Raw genomic sequence first — 23996 nt, 5'->3', positions numbered from 1 at the left:
GAAGGACCATCCAGAGACTGCCCCACCCAGGGATCCATCCCATAAACAACCACCAAACCCAGGCACTATTGGATATGCCAACAAGGTTTTGCTGACGGGACCCTGATATAGCTGTCTCTTGTGAGGCTATGCCAGTGCCTGGCAAATACAGAAGTGGATGCTCACAGTCAGTTATTGGATGGAACACAGGGCCCCCAATGAAGGAGCTAGAGAAAGTACCCAAGGAGCTGAAGGGGGCTGCAACCCTATAGGAGGAACAACAACGTGAGTTAACCAGTACTCCCAGAGCCCATGTCTCTAGCTGCATATGTAGCAGAAGATGGCCTAGTTGGCCATCAATGGGAGGAGAGGCCCTTGGTCTTGTGGAGATTATATGCCCCAGTATAGGGGAATGCCAGGGCCAGAAATCGGGAGTGGGTGGGTTGGGGAGCAGGGAGGCAGGGTATAGGGGTCTTTGGGAGAGGAAACCAGGAAAGGGGATAGCATTTGAAATGTAAATGAAGAAAATATCTAATTAAAAAAAAAAAAAAAAAAAAAGACCTATAGGCAAGCCTGAGGGCACTTATCCAGGAAGGCCCAGTCCACTGTCAATGGTGCTGACAAGAAAGGTGGTCCTAGTGTATGTAGGAATGTAAGCTCTTGAAAAGGAAAAGTAATGCACTATTAGAGTATTGCAATACATTGTCAGTGAAGCGAAGAAGGACAAGGAGGATAGGGAGAGGGAGAAGGAAGAGGAGGAGGATGGGGGAGGAGGAGAAAGAGCAAACCAGTTAGCAGCATTCCTCCATAACCTCTACTTCAGCTTCTGCCTCCTGCCTCCTGCCTCGAGTCCCTGTCCCGACTTCCCTTGAGGGTGATCGGCAATCTGCAAAGTGAGACAAACTTTTTCCTCCCCCAAGTTGCTTTCAGTCATGGTGTTTGTCTCGGGGTTACTATTGCTGTAATGAACACCATGATCCAAAAGTACCTTGAGGAGGAAAGGCCTGATCTGGCGTCTGCCTTCTGATCACAGTCTGTTGAGGGAAGCCAAGGCGGGATCTCAAGGAGGGCAGGACCCTGCAGGCCGAGGATGTGTCAGACCGTGAGAAGTGCTGCTTCCTGGTTTTGCTTCCTGTGGCTTGCTCAGCCTGCTTTCTTATAGAAGTCAGGACTGCCAGCCCAAAAGGAGCTCTCCTCCATCAATCACTAGTTAAAAAATGCCTTACAGGCTTGCCTGCAGCCCCCTTCTAAGGAAGTAATTTTGCAATTGAGGTTCCCTCACCTCAGATGACCATAGCTGGTGCCAAGTTGCCATAATATTAGCAGTCATGGTGTTTATCGTAACAGTAAAAAGCCTAAGTAAGACAATGGTGACACACTGCAAAATAATGTCAGGTCTCTTCCTTCAAGAAAGTTACATCTGGGCTGGAGAGGTGGCTCGGTGGGTAAGAGCAGTGGCCCTTCTTCCAGAAAAGATGGGTTCAAGTCCCAATATGGTAGCTCACAGGTACCTATAACTGCATTTCCAGGAACCCAACAGCTTCTTTCAGCCTTTGCAGGCACTGGGCATGTATATGCACAAACTCGTGCAGGTAAAATGCCCATATAGATAAGATAAAATTCAAAAATAAAAATCAAATTTTATAAAAACAAACAAAAACCCAAAACAAGAAATTCACATATATCAGGCATGGTATAGGCACAGACCAATAATTCACTCAGGAGGCAGTTGCAGGGGAATCAAGAATTGAAGACTAGCCTTAGCTATATGAGACTCTTAAAAACAAAACAAATTGAAAGGCTAATAATTCATGCTGGGTTTGGGAGTAGGGTATGGGCTTTAATCCTAGGCTTCAGATTTAACAACTTCAAAGAGAATGTATGGGGTAGGAGAAGATGTGGCAATTTGGGAATTCAGAACAGAAAAACCAAAGAATTGTCATCTAGGAAAAAGGTTAAGATGGAATGGCATGGTAGACAATGGGAGCTATACGCTCCCGTCTACATTTAGGAGAAATGGTTGGTCCTGTTTGCAGAAAGGATTGAAGAGGGAAAAGGTTGGATGTGAGGAAACCAAGAGAACCTGCAACAGAAGCCTAAGCAAGACATTCTGAGCCTAAATCAGGCCCTGGGACCATCATCCACAGGGAGCTGAGCTCCCATAGTCCTGAATCAAACCGAGGCAACACAGTAGGAATAAATATGTAGTTACAGAATTGAGGAAAAATCTGTACAACCTCACCGACAGAATCTGGCAAGAAGGTAAAGAAACAGTGTGGGATGGTACTCAGATTTCTTACGAAAACAAATGTTCATCTACAGTCATTTTGGAATGGTAGGAGAAGAGCGTACTTGAGTGGACAAACAGTGGAAGAGAGATGAGAGAGTTTAAGAGATGTTGATTTGGAGGCGTCTAAAGAGTGTCTGAAGGACACAGTGGGCTATAGATCAGGAGAGTTCCGTCTCAACAGTAAGAGTCTTGAGGAAATCGGAGTACAGATAGCAACAGGAGGAAGCCTGAAGGAGCAAGTCACCCAAGGGGGATGTTGGTAGATTAAGACTGTAGGAGCGTCAGGATCACACCTAAAGTGGAGCTAACCATTTTAGAGATGTACACGGGCTTGGAAATTAAGACAGACTAGCAGAAACAACAGAAAAGAAGAGTACCTCTCAAAAAAAATCAATGAAACACAAAAGTTGTAAACAACGTTAAGCTTAAAGAAGAAGTCCATAAAAGTGAAGTTGGAGAAATATATCATCTTCAGACATGAGAGAAGACAGGACCAGGCAGAATCCATCATAGATGAGTAAAAGGAGACCAGCTTCTATGTAGACAGCTAAACACACAGCTAGGCTCTGCCTCAGGACCCTTCTGTGTAAGCACCAGGAACCTGACTGAGCTCTAAGCAAGTCAGGGTTTATTGTGTAGCACAGGCAGGCAGCACTGACAGAGAGTTGCTTACTTCACCGCCTCTCGCAGACCTACAGCCACTTAGAAAGGGCTCTCACCTCACCGCTGGGCTAGCACCTTCTGAGTCTCCTTTTGCTTTGTCTACATCTTTTCAAAGTTAATTTTACTTAAATCTGAATGCTGACCTTGTTCCTTCTTTTGTGATCACTGTGGTCCTCACCTTCATCATCAACTTGATGGAGTTAGAACTCCGTAGGAGCTCACACCTCTCAGTGTGTCCGTGAAGGCATTTCCAGAGAGGAGTAACCAAGAACCAAAGACCTATGTGGGCAGCACCATCCCACAGGCTGGGAGCCCAGGTCAAGAGAGAAAAACAGATGAACGCCAGCATCCATCTCCCATTGCTTCCCTGTCAGACTTTGGACTAGCTCATCCTAAGCTATGGGCCTATTTCTGAACCAACCAGTGGCTAGTGAATGAAGAATTTAAACTCCTATTTCGGTAGGTACCCAAGATGTGAAACAGATGTTTTTTATTAATACGTAGGGTCAGACAGAGTAGGTGAAGAATGTTTCCCCCAAACAAGAAATTTTAGGGGCTGTAATCAGCAGTTAAGAGTGTTGGCTACTTTTCCAGGGGATCCAGGTTGGATTCCTAGCACCTCCCACATGATCACATACACACACACACACACACACACACACCACAACCATCTGCAGCTCCAGTCCAGGAATCCAATCTGCTCTTCTGGCCTCTACCAACACTACAAACACATGGTGCATGGACACACCTGCAGGCAAACCCCCCAAGGTGGCTGCTCTTGGTTGTCAACATGACATCTGAAACCCCAACACGGGGCACACCTGTGAGGAACGTTTGCTTAATTTGAAGTGGAAAGGGAATTTTTAATCTAGATCTTTTAAAGTAGAAGACACACCTTTAATCCAGATCTTTTGAGGTGGGAAGACCCACCCTTCTGCTGGAAGCATATATAAGGACACGGGAGGAGGAAGCTTTTGCTCTTTGTCTATTTGCTCTTGCCTCCCTACCAAGTCCATTCTTTCACTGGCGTTAGAGCCTAGTGAATCCTCTTTGGGATTCCAGGATACACTAAAGACCAGCTGCGACACCCAGCCTGAGTAACTACTGGATTCTTGGACTTTCCACTCATAGTCAACCACTGCTTGATTAGCTGGTTCAATAAGTCATTTCTAATACATCCCCTGTGGGGGGTAGAGGATGGGGGTTTACACAGGGGAGATAGATAGATAGATAGATAGGGGTTCATTCTATACATTGTTACTCTTGAGAACCCTAATACAGCACTTATATACATAATAATTAAATAAATAAGGCTTTGCAGAGAGATGATAGGTCTGCTGTGCCCTATCCCTTAGCTCTTCAGCACACCTTCTACTTAAAGTGCCAGACCAATCCACTTAATATGCCACAACTACATTTACAAGCTCTGAAAGAGGAGGATCCAAGTGTGATGACATTATTCCATCCATCCCGTTTCCATCTCAAGCCTTTTTTTCTTCATGAATATGAAACCTCTGTCTGAATAGCACATGCAACCCATCCCCCAACAGATACAAGAGAGGGAGGAAAACAAGAGCAACCTGGGCTAAAGTCATCTGGCAAAGGTCAATGGGTAGCGGCTGTCACCCCAAACAGGGGGAGCGGGATGCTCTACTCTTGGCAAGGAAGTAGAAATATTAGTCACCCAGTATGACTGCCGGCAGTTCTGCCCAATGGATAGAAGTTCTCTGTTTCACACTGCCCTCCCCGGAAATTCCTGGAGGGATATGGGGAAAGAGTCCCTTCTAGAGACCAGACTTCTTTAGTAAACCGCTTGCTGTTGACTCAATTTATGAGAGGGACTCCAGGGCTGCCTCTGAGGCTGAGAAAACATCAGACCTCATTTGTCTCCCTTGACATTTCACTGATAATTCAGACCCCTAAAAGTCTAGTAGACATTGGAACTCTTTAGTGAGTCCTGGGGATTGAACCTAGGTCACCAGGCTTGGCAACAAGCACCTCTACCCAATGAACCATCTTGGCAGCCTCTGCACGTACCCTTTTTAATCTTATTTGAATGACAGGTCCTTCTTTCTGTCTTATTTTTGGAAACATGCAATAACTTGCAGTTCAATGAAATGTAGCATTTAATTGAACTTTAAATTTTAAAACCCTTTTCAAGGATACTAGACAATGATGAACTTTATAGATAGATTGCCTTGAAATTGAGGTCGTTCGTAGAATATTAGATAGTGCTAAGCGCCAGAAAGAAAAATGAAGGCAAAAAAAAAAAAAAAAAAGGAATATAGACAAGATATGCATCTTTATAAAGGGGTCACTGTAAAAATTACATTTGAATAAAGACCTGGATGAGATTGTGGCAGTTTGAATAAAAATGGCCCCACAGGTTCACAGGTTTGAACTGTTTGGAAAGGATTAGCAGGTGTGGCCTTGTTGGAGAAGGTGTGGCACTAGGGGTGAACTTCGAGATTTCAAAAGTCCATGCCAGGTCCAGTCTTGCCCTCTGCCTCCAACTTGCTGATAAAATGTAAAGTCTCAGCTATGGCTCTAGGATCATTGCTGCCTGCCTGCTGCCACGCTCCTTGCCATGATGGTCATGGACTCACTCTATGGAAAAGGTAAGCAAGGCCCCAGTTAAATTCTTTCTTTTATAAGTTGCTTTAATCCTGTGTCTTCACAGCAATAGAAAAGTAACAAAGACAAGGTAAAGTTAACAACTTGATGTCTGAGGGGAGAATGTTCCGAAGAGAGTCCAGCACATGAGATTATCCTAACATGCCCTCAGCTTAACCCAATAAGAGACAACCAAGAGAATGGCATGGCTGAGGTGAAGTGAGCGGACTCGCAGGGGACTGGGGAGGCTACCCATATTTACGTAAAAATTTAGGCTTTTCTGATATTTTTTTCTGATAATTTATATAAGCATTTAGGCTATTTCTGATGTTTTTATTTTATGACTCCACACCTAGCCTTTAAGAATTATGTCTTTGGAAAGACTGCTGAGTAGAAATCTTGGACTGAATAGATTAAGGGTTTTCATTCATAATGCCAAATTGGTTTCCCAAGACACTGTGTGTTTCAACTCCTACCAGAAAGATTTGAACACTCTTGTATGTCCTCCATCATCATTTGCCTCATCTCTGTAAGCATCATTTCTGTCAGTGTGATGAGAAGCAGTGGTAGAGCAGACAGTAAGCTTTCCCACGTACTGACTGTCCCATTTAATTTCCTTGTCATGAGCTTAGGATACATTGGTTCAAATCCAAGACTAGAATATACCACCCCAAAATATGCCTCTTTGGCTTGAAGATTATTTTGAGCTGACTGCAGTGGAAAACTGTGGACACTGGAGAAACTCCGAAAAGTTGGCGTTTTAAAAAGACGTTGTCAAGTGTTCATGTCCTGTTTAGGCTGCCGTGCAGTGGAGTCGATGACAATAGAGTGGACACCTGTTGACTCTTGAGGCAGTAGGACCTGGGAGGAAAATGGAGCCGATGAAGGAGGTAGGTGAACTAAAGTCTCACGCAAAAGCCAGCGTTATTCAGAGCATCAGACAACTTACACTCTGGGGATAAGAGGAGTCGCATGAGTAAAGCACACAGCCACACAGACGAGCTTCATGTGGCAAAAAACTGTTTCTCCATAGAGGCATACAAACAAATAACAGGATCAGTGGTGACCAGTGATCTGAAGTAAACGTATTCCTATCTGCTACACCTGGGAGGGTCATGAAAGAACGTTTCAAGAATGATTCGATGTTTTTGAAAGAACTGAGGTCACCAAACTCTTGTCTTGTTTCCATGACATTTTCTCACAAGTACTCAGAATTCTCTTCACACAACTTCATTTTTGGACCATGTTCTGTCAGACGTGTTATTGTGGAAGGGAAAAATCTCATGTTGCAGGATTTTCCCTGTCCAATCACGTTAGGGCAGTGTGAGGCTTGTGATTGGACAGGAGAAGGGAGGTGGAACGAGTGAGCGAACGAAGGGAGGGAGGGAGGGGGGAGAGAGAGAGAGAGAGAGAGAGAGAGAGAGAGAGAGAGAGAGAGAATCAGAATGGAGGCTGACATGGTGTTATCAAAAGATTAGATAAAGATTTATCATTATCATTTGGCTCTGAAATTATTGTATTGACATCTTGTAAATTGTGTTATTATTGATACATAAATCTGATTGGCTAATTAAGCATTAAGAGTCTTGATTCTACCGGGTAATTAGGTGTTGAGATGGCTAAGCAGAGGTGCATGGGACATTGAATGAAAACGAGAGGAACTTGAGGGTCTGTCTGAGAGATGGCCTGGTAGGAGCCGTGTGGCCTAGCAGGGCTGGCGAGTTGGCGGGCCAAGAGACCAAGCAAGTGAGATCACCTGGCACAGGGTCTGGCGCTGGATTTTTCCGGCAACAGGGCCCCACTCCTAAGAAAGAACTAATGAGTGCTGAGTTATTCCCAGGGATAAATGAAACCTGCTGTCCGATCTCAAGTGGTCATTTCTGAGGTCAGATACATACAAGGAACAACAAGCAGACTAACCAGGTTGCATTTCTGTAGCTTCGCATTTTTCACATATATATAATTTAAAAAAGAGAGAGGGTAGAGGGGGAGGTGGGGTACATGGAAGGGGTGGGAAGGAGGAAAGAGAAGGGGAAATAATGCAATTATGTCTTAATTTTAAAAATAGAAATATACATATTTAATTTTTTAAAAAGACATTACACCTTTAACCATTACAAGAAATCCCAACTTGTCGAGGTGTCTGCTCTCCGCACTGTGGGGAAATGAGGTCACAGAGAATGCTGACTTGTAGAAAGATGTGATTTACATGTTAGTCTCATCGGTCTTACCTTTGCCACACGGGCCTTTCCTCATACCCTCCGGCCTTGTTTCCCATAATAGGGAGTGTGTAAAGTGTACAGTCTAAGGTAATCTTAGGAATCTACTGTAAATGTTCCCTAACTCCCTACATTAGACATACATGTCACTAAACTGTTTGCTTTTCTCATATTAGTCTGTCTTTTTTAAAACAGGAAGTCTTAGTTTAAAAATGTACAAAGTTTGAGCAGGAAATAATTTTTCTCCTCTATACTTTATGTAGTGTTTATCATTATTTGCCCATTATTCACTAAAGCAACAGTAAGAGTTTATAATTTTTCACAGTATCTTTGTTTGCTTGTTAAATCTCACCTTTTACACCGTCTTCCAATATAATATATGGAAGTGGTCCAGTGCACTGTCTACATGGCCTGTCTACATTTCTGACCCACACTTATCTTGTGTATCGTTGATGATAGGGTATCTGAAGACCAAAAGTTCCTCTTCTGGTGGGCTAATCCAAACTAGTTCAGTCTGAGAGAGCTGCCAGGACAACCTCCAGAGGACCTGTAATGAGCACAATCTAATTTCCATGCTAAGGGATACACCCACCACTCAAATGACTGAAGTACCAGACCATAAAAGTGCTCCTGGTGGGAGACCGGGGAGGTCTCAGAGATAAGCAGACAGATCAGGGGACATACGTGTGTGATCTTCAGGATATTGTCACCATCAGAGAAAGAATTCATACATGAGACAGAGCCAAGAATAACAAGCAAAGCTTGCTTACTGTGAAAGTGCACACTCAGGAGGGAGCATGGGTTTCCTGGGAGTCTTAATTAACAGGCATTTTCTAGTGGGCTTATTGAATAATTTTATTATAAAATAATAAAAGAAAGATATTATGTATATGTAGAGAGTATGTGCACATGAGTGTGGGTGCCAGGGGAAGTCCAGAAGAGGGTATCAGATCCCCTGAGCTAAAGTTACAGGTGGGTGTGAGCACCTGAGGTAAACCCCTGTCATCTGCAAGAGCAGCACACACTCCTAATCCCTGAGACATCACTACATACCCTACATAGAGTATTTTTTGATTAGGGTGATCTGACAAGGACAATCTTATTTCTTCATGTTAGGACATAGCTAAGAATGTCATATTGTCTGCATTTGAGGTTGCTTTTCCTTCTGTGCAAAGCCCAGTTTGATGGTTGTTGACCCAGTGTCTGGACATGTTTATAGGTTATAACTCCTCTCTTTTTACGTGCCTTCTGGCTTCTCAAGTTCTTCCCTTTGGTCCCTATTGTTCCTTAGTCAGTCCTTGTCACAAAAGGAAGTGGGAAAGGTCAAACCAGAATTTGGAGACATCTGCCCATCCTCTACATCCATGCCATTAAACATGTTTATTTTCTCCTGCCAATCTGTCTTTATCAGCCCACCTTCCTGTACCTATGACTTCTCAATCTTCAGTGGTTTGGAATTTTGATTTTCAAGTGATCGTCCCCCGCATGATGTTTGACACTTAGAATCAGTTCCTTCTTGGGATTATGACACCAAACTGAAAGGACCCTTTGCTGATCCCTCCCTCTGGAGGGAAACCAAAAAACTATTGGTAAATATTCTGCTCAACATTTCACCCTTGCCCTGTTGGGAGTCTTCAGCCAGAGTCAGGCTCATACAGCAAGACAGCAAGACTCGACTGTCTGCACAGTCATGCTCTACCTGTCCCCACCACCACTCCATCTCTTCCTCCTTCAACTTCTACCGTGTTGCAGGCCAGCTCATTAATTGTACTATGCGGTCTTCTTCATTATAACATGATTGCTCCTACGAAAGTGAGAGGTTTGTTTCTATGGTGATGGTAGAGAAAGTATAGGCAGAATTGTAGCAGCTGGAAGTATTCACTTACTCCGAGAGCTCATTAAGCTGGCTGACGTGAAAGGCTAGTGGAGCCTAGCAGGGGTCAAAATTTTGCAGTAAAGTTGTCAGTAAAAATTCCCAGGCATGAAACTTTTGCACTTATCCAACATCAACTTGACACTCTCCTGATGTTTCTTATGTACAACCTCAGATGTTAGGTCTGAGGCAACTTTTTAAACGACATTGTCAGGGAAATAGAATATTGTGTGGCAGCTATGGAATGGTAAGGGACTGCGGGAGAGTCTTCTCATTTCAAAATGGAAGGAAAAATACCTTCTCCTATGAAAGGTAAACAGTGGGAAGGATGAAGATTAACAGCATAATTAATAAAAATGTTTCTCCTGCAGGACTGTAACATTCTGCATTTGCCCCTGCACATTATAAAACAGCACCAAGCTGTAATTTTAAAAAAAGATGACATCACATACCTCGTACACACATAAAACCAGCTGGTGTCAAAATTTTACTTGACCCACTCTCTAGGGAATGAACAAAAATGTCGCTATAACCAATTTAAAGGCATGTGAAAGGCTAAGTAGTTATAGAGAATGTTAGAATAAGATTGTGAGGTCAGACACGAAACTGGTTGATGTCCAGTTTAAAACAAACAAACAAACAAACAAAAAACAAAAACAAAACATAACCTTAGGGGTCATCTGTCCCGGTAGAGAGAATGTGTTTGCATCTCAAAACAACACACACTTTGCCCAGAGAATTAGAAAGCCTATCCCAACACTACAATATAAATGCCCTGTTCTTTCTTCTGCCTACTTCCAAATGTCAAGTACCTTTCCTGGTATAGAGTAAAGGCAGTTTTATAAACAAAAAGGAAACAGAGTGTCCAGAAAACAACAACAACAACAACAAAGTCATCAGGAGCTCTGGGAACCCAAGCATCCTTCCTGATGTAGGAGGGAAATGGCAGCGAAGAGCTTCCAAACCAGGGAAGAAGGGGGCTAACAGGACTGCCAGCCTGCTCCCATCACCCAAGAGAGCAGTGCAGCATGGGTACTAAGGAGAAGCCACTAGGGAGAACCTCTGGTCTCTCAGGCACTAGGAAGGAAAACCATGGACAGCACACCTGCTCTCTGTAAGGGTCTACAGCTAACAGCACAGTCCCAAGCAACAGGACAACATTAAAAGGCGCCTGAATTGTTTGCAGGGCTGAACAGTTTGCTGACACCTATGGTATCTGGTGTAGCAGGTCATTAACTCTGGTTTGCTTTTGCCACTGGGGGAGTTGGAGAAGCATGATAGAAAGAATGGCTGACAGGTGTTAGACTTCAAGATGGGAGGGAAGCCTCGCTAGAGCAGAGGTAGGAGGGGAGAACACCCTCATTTGACTTTTCTACTATCAAAAGATCTTATTTTGGAAATTTTATAAACAATAGAAATTCTCCCATAGATATGTAACCTTGGAAATTCAAGCTCGAGGCACCAGCTAATTCTATGTTTGAAAAGAGCTCACTCTCTGCTCCCAAGATAGCACCTTGTTACCATGGTCACCAGAGAGGACAAATTCTGTATCCATTCATGTTGGAAGGTAGAATAGGTCAGACAGCACCCTTGATCCTCTTTTCTAAGAATACTAATCCCATTAACAAGGGCTTAAAAGTCCCAACTTTTGAGACTGTAGCTTTTCAGGTGCAGGCCACACCAGTCAAAAGGACAGGTGAGTGAGTCCCTGCCAGCTGAACTGTGTCACTCCCTAGACTCAGCTCCCCAAGACCCTCCCCACCTCATCCCCATGCCTGGCAGGGCTCCTTGCCCCTAATTCCAGCAGAATCCAGATGCTCAGATACAGGCCAGACCAGTCAGAAGAACAGAGACCCCCTGCTGCACCAAAGGCCAAGGAAGGTGCTAGAAGTCAAGCCCCTAACCTGGTCATGGATGCCCTAGTGGTTTAGAGGCCAAGCAGGCCACCTTAAATCCAGGCTACAAAGCCCAGAAGACCAAAGAACAACCAGAAACCAAGGAACAAAATACCCGGCCAACAGAGACAAACACAGAAATCAGCACCCAGACCTATAATCATCCCAAACTCAGATGCCCAAATGTGTCTTGGAGAGATCAGGAATACAAAGAACATAGCTAAACATAAGAAAGGCACTATACAGCAAGCCAGCATCAAATTGAATGGAGAGAAACTTTAAGCAATTCCACTAAAATCAGGGACAAGACAAAGCTGTCCGCTCTCTCCATATCTACTCAATATAAAACTTGAAGATCTAGCTAGAGCAATAAGACTACTAAAGGATATCAAGGTGATACAAATTGGGAAGGATGAAGTCAAAGTATCTTTATTTACAGATGATATGATGATATATATCAGTAACTCCAAATATTCTACCAGGGAATTCCCACAACTGATAAACACCTTCAGTGAAATGGCTGGATAGAAAATTAACTAAAAAAGAAAGGAAGAAAGGAAGAAAGAAAGAAAGAAAGAAAGAAAGAAAGAAAGAAAGAAAGAAAGAAAGAAAAGAAAAGAAAAGAAAAGAAAAGAAAAGAAAAGAAAAGAAAAGAAAAGAAAAAGAAAAAGAACCAGGGGGAGGGTCAGGTTACCATGCAGACATGGCCAAGTCCAAGAACAATAACACACAGCCAGTTCTGCAAATGGCACAGAAATGGCATCAAGAAACCCCTGTCACAAAAATACAAATTTCTTAAGGGGGTTGACCCCAAGTTCCTGAAGAACATTGCTATGCCAAGGAGTGTAGCAAGAAAAGCCTGAAGAAGATGCAGACCAACAATTTAAAGGCAGTGAGTGCACTCGCAGAGGCCATCAAGGCCCTTGTGAAGCCTCAGGCCATCAAGCCCAAGATGCCAAAGGGCCCCAGCCACAAACTCAGCTGCCTGGCTTTCATTGCTCACCCCAAGCTTGGGAAGCAGATTCCAAGCTACATGGCCAAGGGTCACAGGCTCTGCCAACCAAAGCCCAAAGTTCAGACCAAGGCAGAGGCCAAAGCTCCAGCTAAGGCCAAGGCTTCAGCTCCAGCTCAGCCTTCCAAAGGTTCCCAGGTTCCTGTCACAGCCCCATAGAAAAGGCTCCTGCCAGTGTGAAGACAGATGGACTGCTGTGGCACACCTACCCACACACTATTTGCAGATGATCAGTGTCCTATGCTGTTTTTACAAAGAAACTTGAGGCAAGATGATAGAACTAAAAAAGATCATTCTGATTGAGATAACCCAGACCCAGAAAGACAAAATATGGTATGTCCTCTCTTATAAGCAGATATTAGCTGTAAAATAAAAGATAACCATGCTACAGTCCATAGATCCAAAGAAACTAAGTTACAAGGAGGGCTTAAGGTGGACAGAAAAATCTCACTGAGAAGGGAAAATAGAATAAATATCCTGGGAGGGGAGGATAGCCTAGGGAGGGAATGGGGATGGGAACTGAAGGGATCAGGTGCAGAGAGGACAGAGGGAGAGAATACTGGGAGAGACAACTGGAATCTGGGTCAAGGAGCTTTTCTGTGATGAGGTAGAAATCTAGAGCAATGGAAATTTCCCAGAATCTATGAGGGTGACCCTAGCTACAAATCTTAGCAATGGGGGATATGGAGCCTGAACCAGCTATCTCCTGTAACCTGGAAAGACTTCCAATGGAGGGATAGGACCACCAAACAAGCCACAAAACCTTTGGCCTACAATCTGTCCTGCCTACAAGATATGCAGGAGTAAAGATGGAGCAGAAATGGAGGGAAATGGCCAACCAATGACTGGTCCAGCTTGAGACCAATGCAATGAGATGGAGCCCACCCAGACACTGTTAATGATATTCTGTGATCTTGCAGACAGGAACCTAGCACAACCATCATCAGAGAGGCTTCACCTAGCAACTGATAGAAACAGATGCAGAGACCCACAGCCAAACATTAGTTAGAGCTTGGGAAACCCTACACAAGAAGGGGAGAAGGCATCATAAGAACTAGAAGAGTGAAGGACACCGAAAGAAACCTTACAGAATCAATTAACCTGGGCCCATAGAGGCTCATGGAGACTGAACTGCCAACCAGAGAGCGTACAACAGACTGACCTAGGCCCTATGCATATATATATATATATAACAGTTGTCTGGCTTGGTCTTCATGTAGGACTTAACAGCAGGGGCTGGGGCTGGCTGTCTCTGACTTTGTTGCCTGACTTTGGACCCTTTCCCAGTACTTAGCCGTCTTGTCTAACCTCAATAGGAGAAGATGTGCCTAGTCTTACAACTTCCTATGCCAAGGCTAGTTTATATCCATGGGAGGCCTCTCTTTTTCTGAGGAGAAAGGAAGATGAGAAGAAATTAATTAATTTTAAAAAAAGACAAATACGATGCAATTTCCTCTGTGTACAATCTGAAATACTCCACTTCATAAAGTCAGAGACTAGAATAATGGTTTCCAGGAGCTAGAAAAGTAGGAGAGTGGGAAATAGGATTGTCTTGCCTGCGAGTGTTAAGTTGGAGTTAGATAGAAGGAATAAAATTTGTTATTCTGTTGTGCTACAGTATAATAACAGCTAGTAACACTACATTGTTTCAAAGTAGCTAGAGGAGAGAAAGTATTTTGGGTGTTTCCACCACAATGAAAGATAAATGTTTGAGGCAAGGATATGTTCATCATCTGGTGTTATGTATCCATTTCTTCTCAACTGAAACACTTCCTGCTGGAGGGAGGAGGAAAGTTCATACAACTTGCATGGCTCAGGAAGCTCAAAAGAATTACAAGTTTCACAAGGCCCCTCCCTAAAGCTTCATAAGCAGTAACAATTGCTAAGAAGGGGAGACTCTGAGCAGCCAGCAAGCTGGGATGCCTCTTCGGAGAGTCATCACCCATGGCAGAGGTGATGCACCTCCTGTCTTTGAGTCAGCCAGGCTCCTGGAAGTAACCCCAGCAAACTCAATGGTTTACCTTGCTGAACTTGCATGAAGTCGCCTCTTTGGCCTGTAATTGGTGTCCCATCTAGGGAGAATGGACATCTTACATCTTCCCTGGAAGAGTCACACTCTGCTTTGATTTTATCACTATACAATGTAAATATGAAATAAAAAGACAATCTTAAGATGATCTCTACAGTCTTTACAAATGAGTGGTTAATATTTAGTTAGCGCTCCACAAGGTAAAGAGCCATCACCACATCTAGGCAAGAAGGAAAAACATAAGAAATTCTGGAAAGTTACCTGTGTAAAGGATGCCATCTGACAAAAGCTTCCTTTGGCAGACAGAATGCCTTAGACATGGCAGAGGGACAAGAAAGGAGCCTGAGAAATACATTCTGTGACCTCATCCTTGCCTGATTCCCAGTCTGCCTCCAATTGACCAAACTCACTTGGAAGCCAGAGGCCAAAGGACTTGAAGTATCTACAGATTGTCCCAGGGCATAGAGGCAACACCAAGGAAAGGGTAGGTCTAGAAGAATAGATGGAAAGACTCCTGCCTGATTTCTAGCTTCATAGAAAAGGAATGAAGGAAGAGAGGGAGGGATTTTTAAAAATAACTGTTAGGTATGAGTGGCAGTAGTAAGAAAGGAGAATAATAATAACCCAAAGATGACTCATCTGGGTCAAGAGGGCAGTAAGTCAAGAGGGCAGTAGGTTAAGAGGCAAACAGGAACATGTCCAGAAGTGTCCAAACAAATTTATTCCAAATGAAATCTTTAAACACCTGCTTTCCTTCTCAGTGTTTCACTAAGTATCCCTATATGACCTGGATCCCAAGCACGTTTGAAGGCTCTACACCTACATATTTCCCACCAAGCCCTGTGTCTTCCACTTGAGGACTTCAACCCCAGTCTCTAATCCACGCTTTCTCTTCACAGCTTAGAGGAGAAGCCAGCCACCATGATGTTCTCCCCAGTGATGTAGCTGGCATCTGAGGAACACAGGAAGGATACAAGCCCGGCACATTCTTCCGGCTCCCCTAACCTGTGGGAGAGAGGAGATGAGGCCACAGGAAACACTAATGGGCTCTGACCTGGGCTTCTGCAGTCCGCAAGGGGCACCTAGCATTCACCAACCTCAATGGGAGGGTAATGGTGGTTGCCAGCAAACCTGCCCTCCTGCCCCCAACCCAGGATTCCAGAGGGAGAGCAGCCAGCAGAATGGCAGCCGGAATGGGGTCTTTTTCATATTGAAAAATAATTTTCCCTAGAAAGAGAGAGACACAGAGCACGGACGACCCCCAAGCCTGACCTACCGCTGCACTCCGAAGATTTTATTCATGTCAGGCAGCATGTTCGGCATTGTTTTCTCCTAAAGAGAGATTGCAGAACCAATGTCAGGCAGAGGACTGGTGATACAGTAGGGCAGAACCAGCGTCTGACCATGGCTGACCCACACCTCCATGGAGGACAGGATGATCATGTCTGCTCAAAGAAGAAAAGACCCTCATCCTTCAGCAGAAAAAGTAAGGGACTGCTGCCCAAAGACTGATCCTAGAATGGGCATCTCGCTGCATGCCCAGGCTCTGTGGGCATCCATTCAGATAGAAGACTGACTCAAAAGGGGACCAGAAGGTCTGTAGAGAGGATGATGTAGGAGGCGGGGACTGAGATTGGAAGGCTCATGTCATGCTCACCCTTAGGCTAAAGTCAGTCTTGATAATTCCAGGCACTAGGCAGTTGACTCTGATGCCCTTCGGAGCCAGCTCCACAGCCAGAGACTTGCTGAGTCCCAACAGAGCAGTCTTGCTGGTGTTGTAGACGCCCAGCTTCTGAGAAGCAAAGAATCAATATGGTAGGAAGGGATCTTCCTGGAACAAAGGTAGTTTCTGGGCTGCGGGCTACAGAGATGTAGCTGACTGTAGGCCTGAACACAGACTCTCTCCCCTTATGCCTCACCACCCCAACGGTAGTATTTTCAAAGAGTCAGGTTCTCATCTACATTATCAAGTTGCTGTCGTGTATATCCAAGCTTGACCCAGAGTGTTGCACTGTTCTTTTGACTAGTCGGTGAGAGCACTAGAATTAGGAGATTTGGGGTCCTAGCCTAGCAGGAAGGTAAACTAGCTTCACTTACAGGCAAATGGCAGATTTTTGCTCCTTGGGGGTAAAATGAGATCATACTATCTGACCTAGAGCATTCACAATTCCATCCCGGAGACACGTAGTTTATTTCTCTCAACGTGCATCAACAGTCAGTTCCCCCACACTCCGCTACAAGGTCTCACAAGAAATCAAGGCAGCTGGCGCTCACCCAGCTTACTAGAGGATGCTCATACTCACTGGAACTGGTACATAAGCCACTCCAGAGGACACAAGAACAACACTGCCTCCCCTTGAGGAGAAAGGGATACAGAGTGAAATTAGAGATTCATTTGATTAAAAGAATCAGGAAACTGCTTTCACACTAAGAGTAAACCAGTTCAGAGTTCACAGTGAAAATGTAAAAGGCTTAGCAACGATCTAGAACTTTGAGACATAAGACATCTAAATTAGTGGACATTAAAGTCACTGCCACCCAATAAATACAGCCAGAGTGGTAACCCTTAGACAGGGCCCCCAAAGTGAGGTAGCATACCCAGAAGGTAAAGCTCAAGTAATGTTCAGATGTTGGAGGGACCTCTGTGGAGTCAGTGAGTCACCAAGGAGTCCCAAGCTTTAACCAGCCCTGTGTAACCATGGGATACACAGAAGGGGCAGGCTGTGTAGCAGGTCAGAGGGAGGCGTTCGTGGTGCCTTTGACCAGGAGAGAAACAAGTGAGATGGCCTACAATGGAAGGCAAGAGGGAGAGATGGGGACCCTAGACTGCTTCACTCTGAACCCTTCATCATTACAGATGTCACAAAAAGCAAGGTCCCTGAGATGAATGCCATAGGGCCTGAGAAAGGTCCTTTGAGGATATGGAAGGCAAGCCTTGTTCTCATCCCAGAAAGGACATCACAAGTCATGTCTTTGCAGGACACAGCAGGTCTAGAAACAAGACTTGTCCCAAATGACACACCTGTCACACACATGGACACATCCCAATACATCTTTAACTACCTCGGCCTCTACCCAAGCATTTCCTGTGAGTAAAAATTAACCTATGTGGGCCCCCACCAGCTCCCACACGCACTTACCCTCTGTTCTCCATGTAGGGCAGCACCTTGCTTAGCAACAGAGCTGGGGACTTCACGTTTACATCCAGGATCTGAAATCCCAAATAATACAGAGGTTGGGCTGGGGAGATGGACACCACTGTCTGGGGCCCAGACCAGGAATGAAGCTCCGTGAGTGGGGGAGGAAGCTGAGACACTGAGTCCTTTCACTGTGTGTGAGGGTCAGAGTTTGTCTGAAGGAACCCATGCTTCTGAGGCCCCTGAGCTCTCTAAGCCTCAGAGAATTACCAGACTGTGTGGCCTAAGGATAATGCCAATAATAGTAATAAACCCTTCTCATTGTCAGCTCCCACACAATCTCCACCACTGCCTTCCAGAGGAAAGGCTGGGGAAGCACAGGGAAGTGAGGGTGAGGAAGTTAGTTATCAGTGACTTAATGAAAGGAAGACTGGGTGAGAGAAAAGAAGTCTGTACTCAGCACCTAGCCTACCTCAAGAGTGTCAGGAACCAGGGCTGGTGTTGTTCATTCATATACTAATTATCTGGGATAATATTTTGGTTGGGTTAGGTTGGGTTAAGCCTTTTTGCAGTGTTGGAACTCAAACCCTGGTCATCTATAAAAATAAGGAAAGAACTGGGAAAGCCTGTATGTGGTTGGAGGGTGAGGTGGAGGGACTGGAAGGCAGATCAAGAAGAGCCAGGGAACATGAGAACCACAGAGGGAAACATAGGACAAAGTCTACCAAGAGGAAATGGAGGGGTAGCCCACAGGAAGGGATTGGTGCATTAACATCACGGGCCCATTCCTTGCCGCTAGGAACAGGATGGGGCTCAGACATGACTAGTCACAGGTGGGCTCTTCGGGATAACAGGGATGGGATCTGCAGAGGCAATAGGAGCTCCCTGAGTACTCAGTGACTTCCATCTGGGATGACAGAACTGGGGGAGAATCCCATCCGTCCACCGTATCTCTGCACAGATGAGGTGACCCTCTGAGCTCCCAGAGATGCTCCTTGGAACAGCCAAACTAAAGGATTCACAGAGAGGCCAATTGATCCAGGTTGTAACATTTTATAAACCTGAGCCAGAGCATCTCTGCCATAGACAGACCCAGAAATCATTTCCTGCCATCTCAGGACTTAGGAGCGGAGATCAGCACAAGGAGATTCAACATGTTCTACTGGAACCTGGTAGAGCCTGGGTCTGAATCAGGTAAGCCCCCATCTTCATCCCCCCAAGCCAATGCTGACACAGCTATTGGAAACTCAGGCATGGTGTGGCACATTCATTCTTAGAGTCACGAGTGGATGTCTGCACCATTTACACTGTGTGAGGTACTCTGCTCACCTTGTCCCAGATCTGTTCACTGGCTCCCAGGGTGCTTCCCACCAGAGGATTGACTCCGGCCACACACACAAGGAAGTCAATGCCCCCAGAATGCTTCAGGGCCTGCAGAGCAAATGATCGGGAATGGAGGTGAAGGAATGGGGTAAAGAACCAAAGAAAACCACCACTATGTTTTGAATCAGAAATATCCCCACAGGTTCATGTTTTGAATGTTTGTTCTCCGGCTATTGCACTGTTTGGGGAAGCTATGGATCTTTAGGAAGTGGAGCTTAGCTGGCACAGGGTCAGTCATCAAAATTGATGCCAGTCCTTTGAAGGTTACACCGGCCCACAGTACCTGCCACACTTCCTGCATGCTGGTGTACTGTGATGGGAACAGACTTGGCCACATACTTCCACACCCATGCCTCCCCAGCCATCGCTATGATGGACAGAAACCACAATCCAAGATAACCCTTTATTTAACTTGTTTCTGTCAGGTATTGTGACCACAGCCAACTATAGCAGTGATAACTGGCCATCCTGGGGCTGGGCCAGGCCGGAACCAAATCCTGACAGAGACTGAATAAAATGGTGTCTCTTGTCTCCTGGGATGCATATAGTTTCTGCCCTGTAAGGTGTCTCATTGGTCTCTGGGTCCCTTTCTTCCAGACCTTTGCTCTCAGCTCTTCCGTTTCTAGTTAATTCCTTCTCTGCTGTCTCCTTTGATCTGGAAGGCGCCTCCTTTGTTTACTATAGGCCCTACCTGTTCCATGTTCCTTCAGATCCCACCTCACAACTCATTTCTTCTGGGGTGGTTACAGCAGGAGCTTACCCTGGATGGAGCTCCTATTTCAGAAGCTAGTCTAATGGATTAGCAATACAATCTATGTTGGGCCAGGGCTACACTGCTCAGACTTTATCGTGGAGACAGATCACTTGGGGATTTGACAGCTCCAGCCCTGGGAGGTTTTAGGCAAGATCCTCAGTTGTCTCTTTGCTTAGTATGAGCAGCACAGCTGTTCCTACCTGTCGGGAAGTCTTTCAGTCACATCTCACTATCCTGAGAATGTGGGATTGGCTTTATTTACAGACATAGAGACCCCGATTCCCTCGAGCCAGGATTAGACCTGTGTCCTTTCATCTGCCCCAGCCTATAGCTCCTTACTGTGGTCACAAGGTTCTGGCGGTCCTCAGCCTTCCCCACGTGGCACATGGTGCCAGTCACACTCAGCCCCTCCTCCTTCAATATGGTCACTGCTTCATCCACATTCTCCTGCTTCCGGCTGCTGACGACCACATGCGCCCCATCCTGGGCCAGACGCCTGGCGATGGCAAAGCCAATCCTGTCGGCAGAAGAGGAGATGGTGATGATGGTTTCAGCCCTCTCTGTCTTGTTCCCAGACAGACCCTGATGACTATGTTTCCCTCATGTCACCCAGAAGTGGCTTCCAAGTCTTCAGTAGCAGGCCAGAGCGATCGGTGAGCACATGCCACATGCCAGTCATTCACAGTCTGCTCATTCCATTCTCACAGATATATGTGTGATAAGTATATTATATAAATGAAGATGTCTTTATGGTTTTACTAAAAGGAACTTTGAAAAGTCATGTTCCATCAGAAGAGTCATAGCCTTGTTGACAATGGAGCCTACGATCCTAACTACTCAGCGTGGCCACTCTCTCCCAGCCCCAGGCTGGCATGGATAAGACTCTCTCTAGACCTATTGCCTGCCCTCTGGGCTGAAAATTTTAAACTTCTCTCCTGGAGAGTGCGCTACCCTCTAGGTCTCCTACCACTGAGGAGGTCTGAAGACTCTTGACTGGTATTGGTTACACAGCTATGATCAAGGAAGAGGAAAGAGGCGTGTGCCCAGCATCTTGTCAGAATAACCTAGATAGCTGGGAATTTTAAATGTGTTTTATGTGTTATGAATACTGAGAATTGGGGGCACACAAAAAGATGTAAGCCATCACAGGGGCCTGGAAAGTCTAGTTCCTTCATTTTCCCTGGTGATTCTAAGCAGTTTTAAATATGTTAGTGATGTTGAGACCATAAAAGATCAAGAGGTCGATGATCGCCCTCCATCAGGGGATGGCAAGAACTTATTACGAACTGCACAGCAATATGGGAGCCAGGGGACAACTGGAAGGGGGGGGCTGCGTGTACCAGGGTGAGGGATCATAGACCATTCTAAGCTGGTGGTAAGACAGTCCTGTTGCCATAGAAAGTATGATGACAATGTCCTCTGCGTCTGAGGCACGATAGGTGTCAGGCTCTTTTCTCTTAGCAGAGGATTTGCAAGACAGTGGCCGTGTTGGTATGAAAGACAGGGAGGCAGATGTGCTGTTGTGGTGGTAAAATCTTGATTATCGAGGGACTGTCCTACCGACAGTGGTAAGAGACTACATTTGGACTCCGCACTCTTCGTGGGATTCAGAAACCAGATACTTTAAGGAAAGCTGTTGAGATACAGAGTTAAACACCAGGCCTGTGTAATAGTTGTGGGGGAAGCTGGGATGCACAAGGTGTGTGTGTCCTTGGAGACCATGGCAACGCCTCCTGGTAACAAGCCAGCCAATACTTCCAGTCACTCACCCTCTCGTAGAACCAGTGACCACAGCCACTTTACCAGCCAGGGAACGATTCTCATCTGCTCTTTTGCTGAACCTCCTTACTGAGAGAGGTGGACACAGATAGCCCCTAAAGGCCCGTGGGATAGACACAAATATGGCAGCCATTGAAGAAACACCTGTGAAGACCATCACGGTTACGGACCACACTGGGACATGCTCTCTTCTGGACACTCCATGAGGTCCCTGACGGGTGTTCCACCATCCTCCAAACTTTCTAGAAAAGCACAGAGCTCTTCACGTCCTTGCTGCAACGTAGGCTCAAGGCAGGCTTCCCCATCAGGAGCCACAGCATAGTACGTAACTGGGCATAGGGCCATGCTCTGGAAAGATGCCCAAGAGACACTTGCCTGGCCTGCCTTCATTCCTCCAATAAGGAAAATCCTTACAGGATGCTTCCTAGTATCACCTTCAGACTTCTTACCGTACATCCTTTATCCAAGCATTGAAATTTTCATTTTCTTTGAAGGCTCAAACCCAGGGCCTAATATATGGTAGGTAGGTACTCTGGGCTACTTCCCAAGCCCTTGAGCATTGAACTTGTTTCTTCTCAGTATCTTCAGTTTCCAACCATTCCTCTCCCCTCAGCTTCCTCCCCCAAACAACAGCGACAACCCATTTGTCAGGGATAGTAAACTTACCAGCATGTCTAACAAGCAAGTTGCTTCCCTCAAGACGCCTCTCCCACTCGACTCTATGGAAAGCCCAACCATCCACTCCTTTCCTGTTCTCAACTCTATCACCAGGCTTCCTTCCCGACCCTTACCTCCTCCTGACCCAAAATCACACCTCCCAGACTCCTCTGCATCACCTTGTCATTCTAACTGCATCAGCAGTGCCTCGTCTCTGAAGCCGCCTCTCAGGCCAGACCCCCCCCCCATCTCAAACCCTGCTTCACCATGCTTAATCTTCATTGTCAGTTTCATTGGATTGAGAAGTGCCGCTGGCATTAAGGGGCTTACCTGGGGATGTATCTACGAAGATGTTTCCAGAGAGGATTACCGGCAAGGAGGTGCCGTGAGTGAGATCCTCGACTGAAGAAAAAGAGGGAAAAGAGAAAGTTGGAAGAATGCCAACTTTTGTCCTAGCTTCCTGAGGCACTGATTCACAACCCCTGCTATGCCTCTCCACTGTGATGAGCTGTATCCCTTCTTAAGCTATGAGGTAAAACAAATCCCTGCCCCAGTGCATGGCTCCTGTCAGGTACTGAGTCTCAGGGCAGAGAAAACTGATGAACGCATTCACTTGCCACGTAGTCAGAAGAAACACCCATTCCCCAGTCCAGTTGCCTCAGAAGTACACGGCAAGGCAAGTGGTTGTTGGGGAGGCGGTCTTGGGAAGCAATGTTAAAATTGGAGTGGAGTAGACGAGAGGAAAGAGAAAAGAACGCAGGAAAGGTGCATGATTGTGTATGTGTGTTAGACCTGTGGTCTACTACAGTTCATCTCCGCTGAGGAACACTGAGCCATTGATTCAATGTCAGTGGGAATCCAAGAAAACTGGTGACTTAGGTTGGACAAACATTGGCAGCGCCTGCAGAGCTTCAGGGTCTAACACTGAAATTTACCTTTTAGGAAACTCATGAATCCCATACAAACCAGGAGAGGTAACCTTCCTGGTATATTTCCAGCACCTGTCAGTCAGTGATTGGATTCCATATTCAGCAAGGAAGGTCTGAAGACACAATACTCTTGTGCTCTTGAGATACACAGCAACAAAAGCAAGTTCCATCCCCCCAAAAAATGTGTAGTATATCAACCTAAGCATTATAATGAAGATTAATGCCCAGGGATTAAGAATAAGGGGAGGGCCCTTGGGAGAAGCAAAGTGGAGCTTGAGGGTAGAACAGCCTACATTAGGAAATAGGGCTGAAGACTTCCCCAGGCACAAAGTGAGCTGGGGAGGTGACTGGCATAGGAGAGCAAACAGCCTAGGTTTGGGGGATGATGTGAAACACCATGGAATTGTGAATAAATGATAGCATAAACATCCCTCTGGGCCTGAGTAACTAAAAAACCCTAATCACTCCTCATATGCCTAGCTTTGTCTTGACTTAATCCTTACTATACTTTCTGACTGGTCTTCCAGTCTATGTACAGATTAAGGCCAATCAAAACCAATGACTTAGTATAGAAAGCTAACCTAACCTTTATTGAGAACAGGGTCATGAGTCTCTAAAACTTGACAGGGTCACAGTTGTTCTCAACATAAAGCTTTAAGCCACCAATCAGCTTTGATCAAAAATTTTGAATTTTAAGGCAAGTTTAGTCTTGTTTATCTCAAGGAGGGTTAGGAAATAAATTGTGTCATCTTACAAATCATGTGGAGGCTTTACCCTCCAGGGC

General features: G+C 45.4%; 1 protein-coding gene across 1 annotated transcript; it reads right to left on the bottom strand.

The window, feature by feature from the left end:
* Nucleotides 1-15466: 15466 nt before the first annotated feature.
* Nucleotides 15467-21759, bottom strand: LOC110325860 (dehydrogenase/reductase SDR family member 2, mitochondrial-like). Its single transcript, XM_021204011.1, has 8 exons — nucleotides 21617-21759; nucleotides 20187-20364; nucleotides 19040-19141; nucleotides 17714-17784; nucleotides 16877-16928; nucleotides 16231-16365; nucleotides 15850-15905; nucleotides 15467-15578 (listed from the first exon to the last, which is right to left on the bottom strand). Exons 1-8 carry the CDS (start codon nucleotides 21757-21759, stop codon nucleotides 15467-15469), a joined length of 849 nt encoding a protein of 282 aa, XP_021059670.1.
* Between the last annotated feature and the right edge of the window lie 2237 nt (nucleotides 21760-23996).

This window comes from Mus pahari, chromosome 8 (assembly GCF_900095145.1).
Source record: "Mus pahari chromosome 8, PAHARI_EIJ_v1.1, whole genome shotgun sequence".
Taxonomy (NCBI): domain Eukaryota; kingdom Metazoa; phylum Chordata; class Mammalia; order Rodentia; family Muridae; genus Mus; species Mus pahari.
Note: the sequence above shows the minus strand (reverse complement) of the source record. Positions and strands in the feature narration are given on the sequence as shown.

Excerpts from the sequence above, each read along its gene's own strand:
- LOC110325860 (XM_021204011.1), bottom strand. The coding sequence starts at position 21,759 with ATGGCTGCCATATTTGTGTCTATCCCACGGGCCTTTAGGGGCTATCTG. Across the intron at positions 19,142-20,186 it reads GCCAGAACCTTGTGACCACA|GCCCTGAAGCATTCTGGGGG; the intron begins GTAAGGAGCTAT and ends TTTGCTCTGCAG. Across the intron at positions 16,366-16,876 it reads TGGCTTATGTACCAGTTCCA|AAGCTGGGCGTCTACAACAC; the intron begins GTGAGTATGAGC and ends TTTGCTTCTCAG.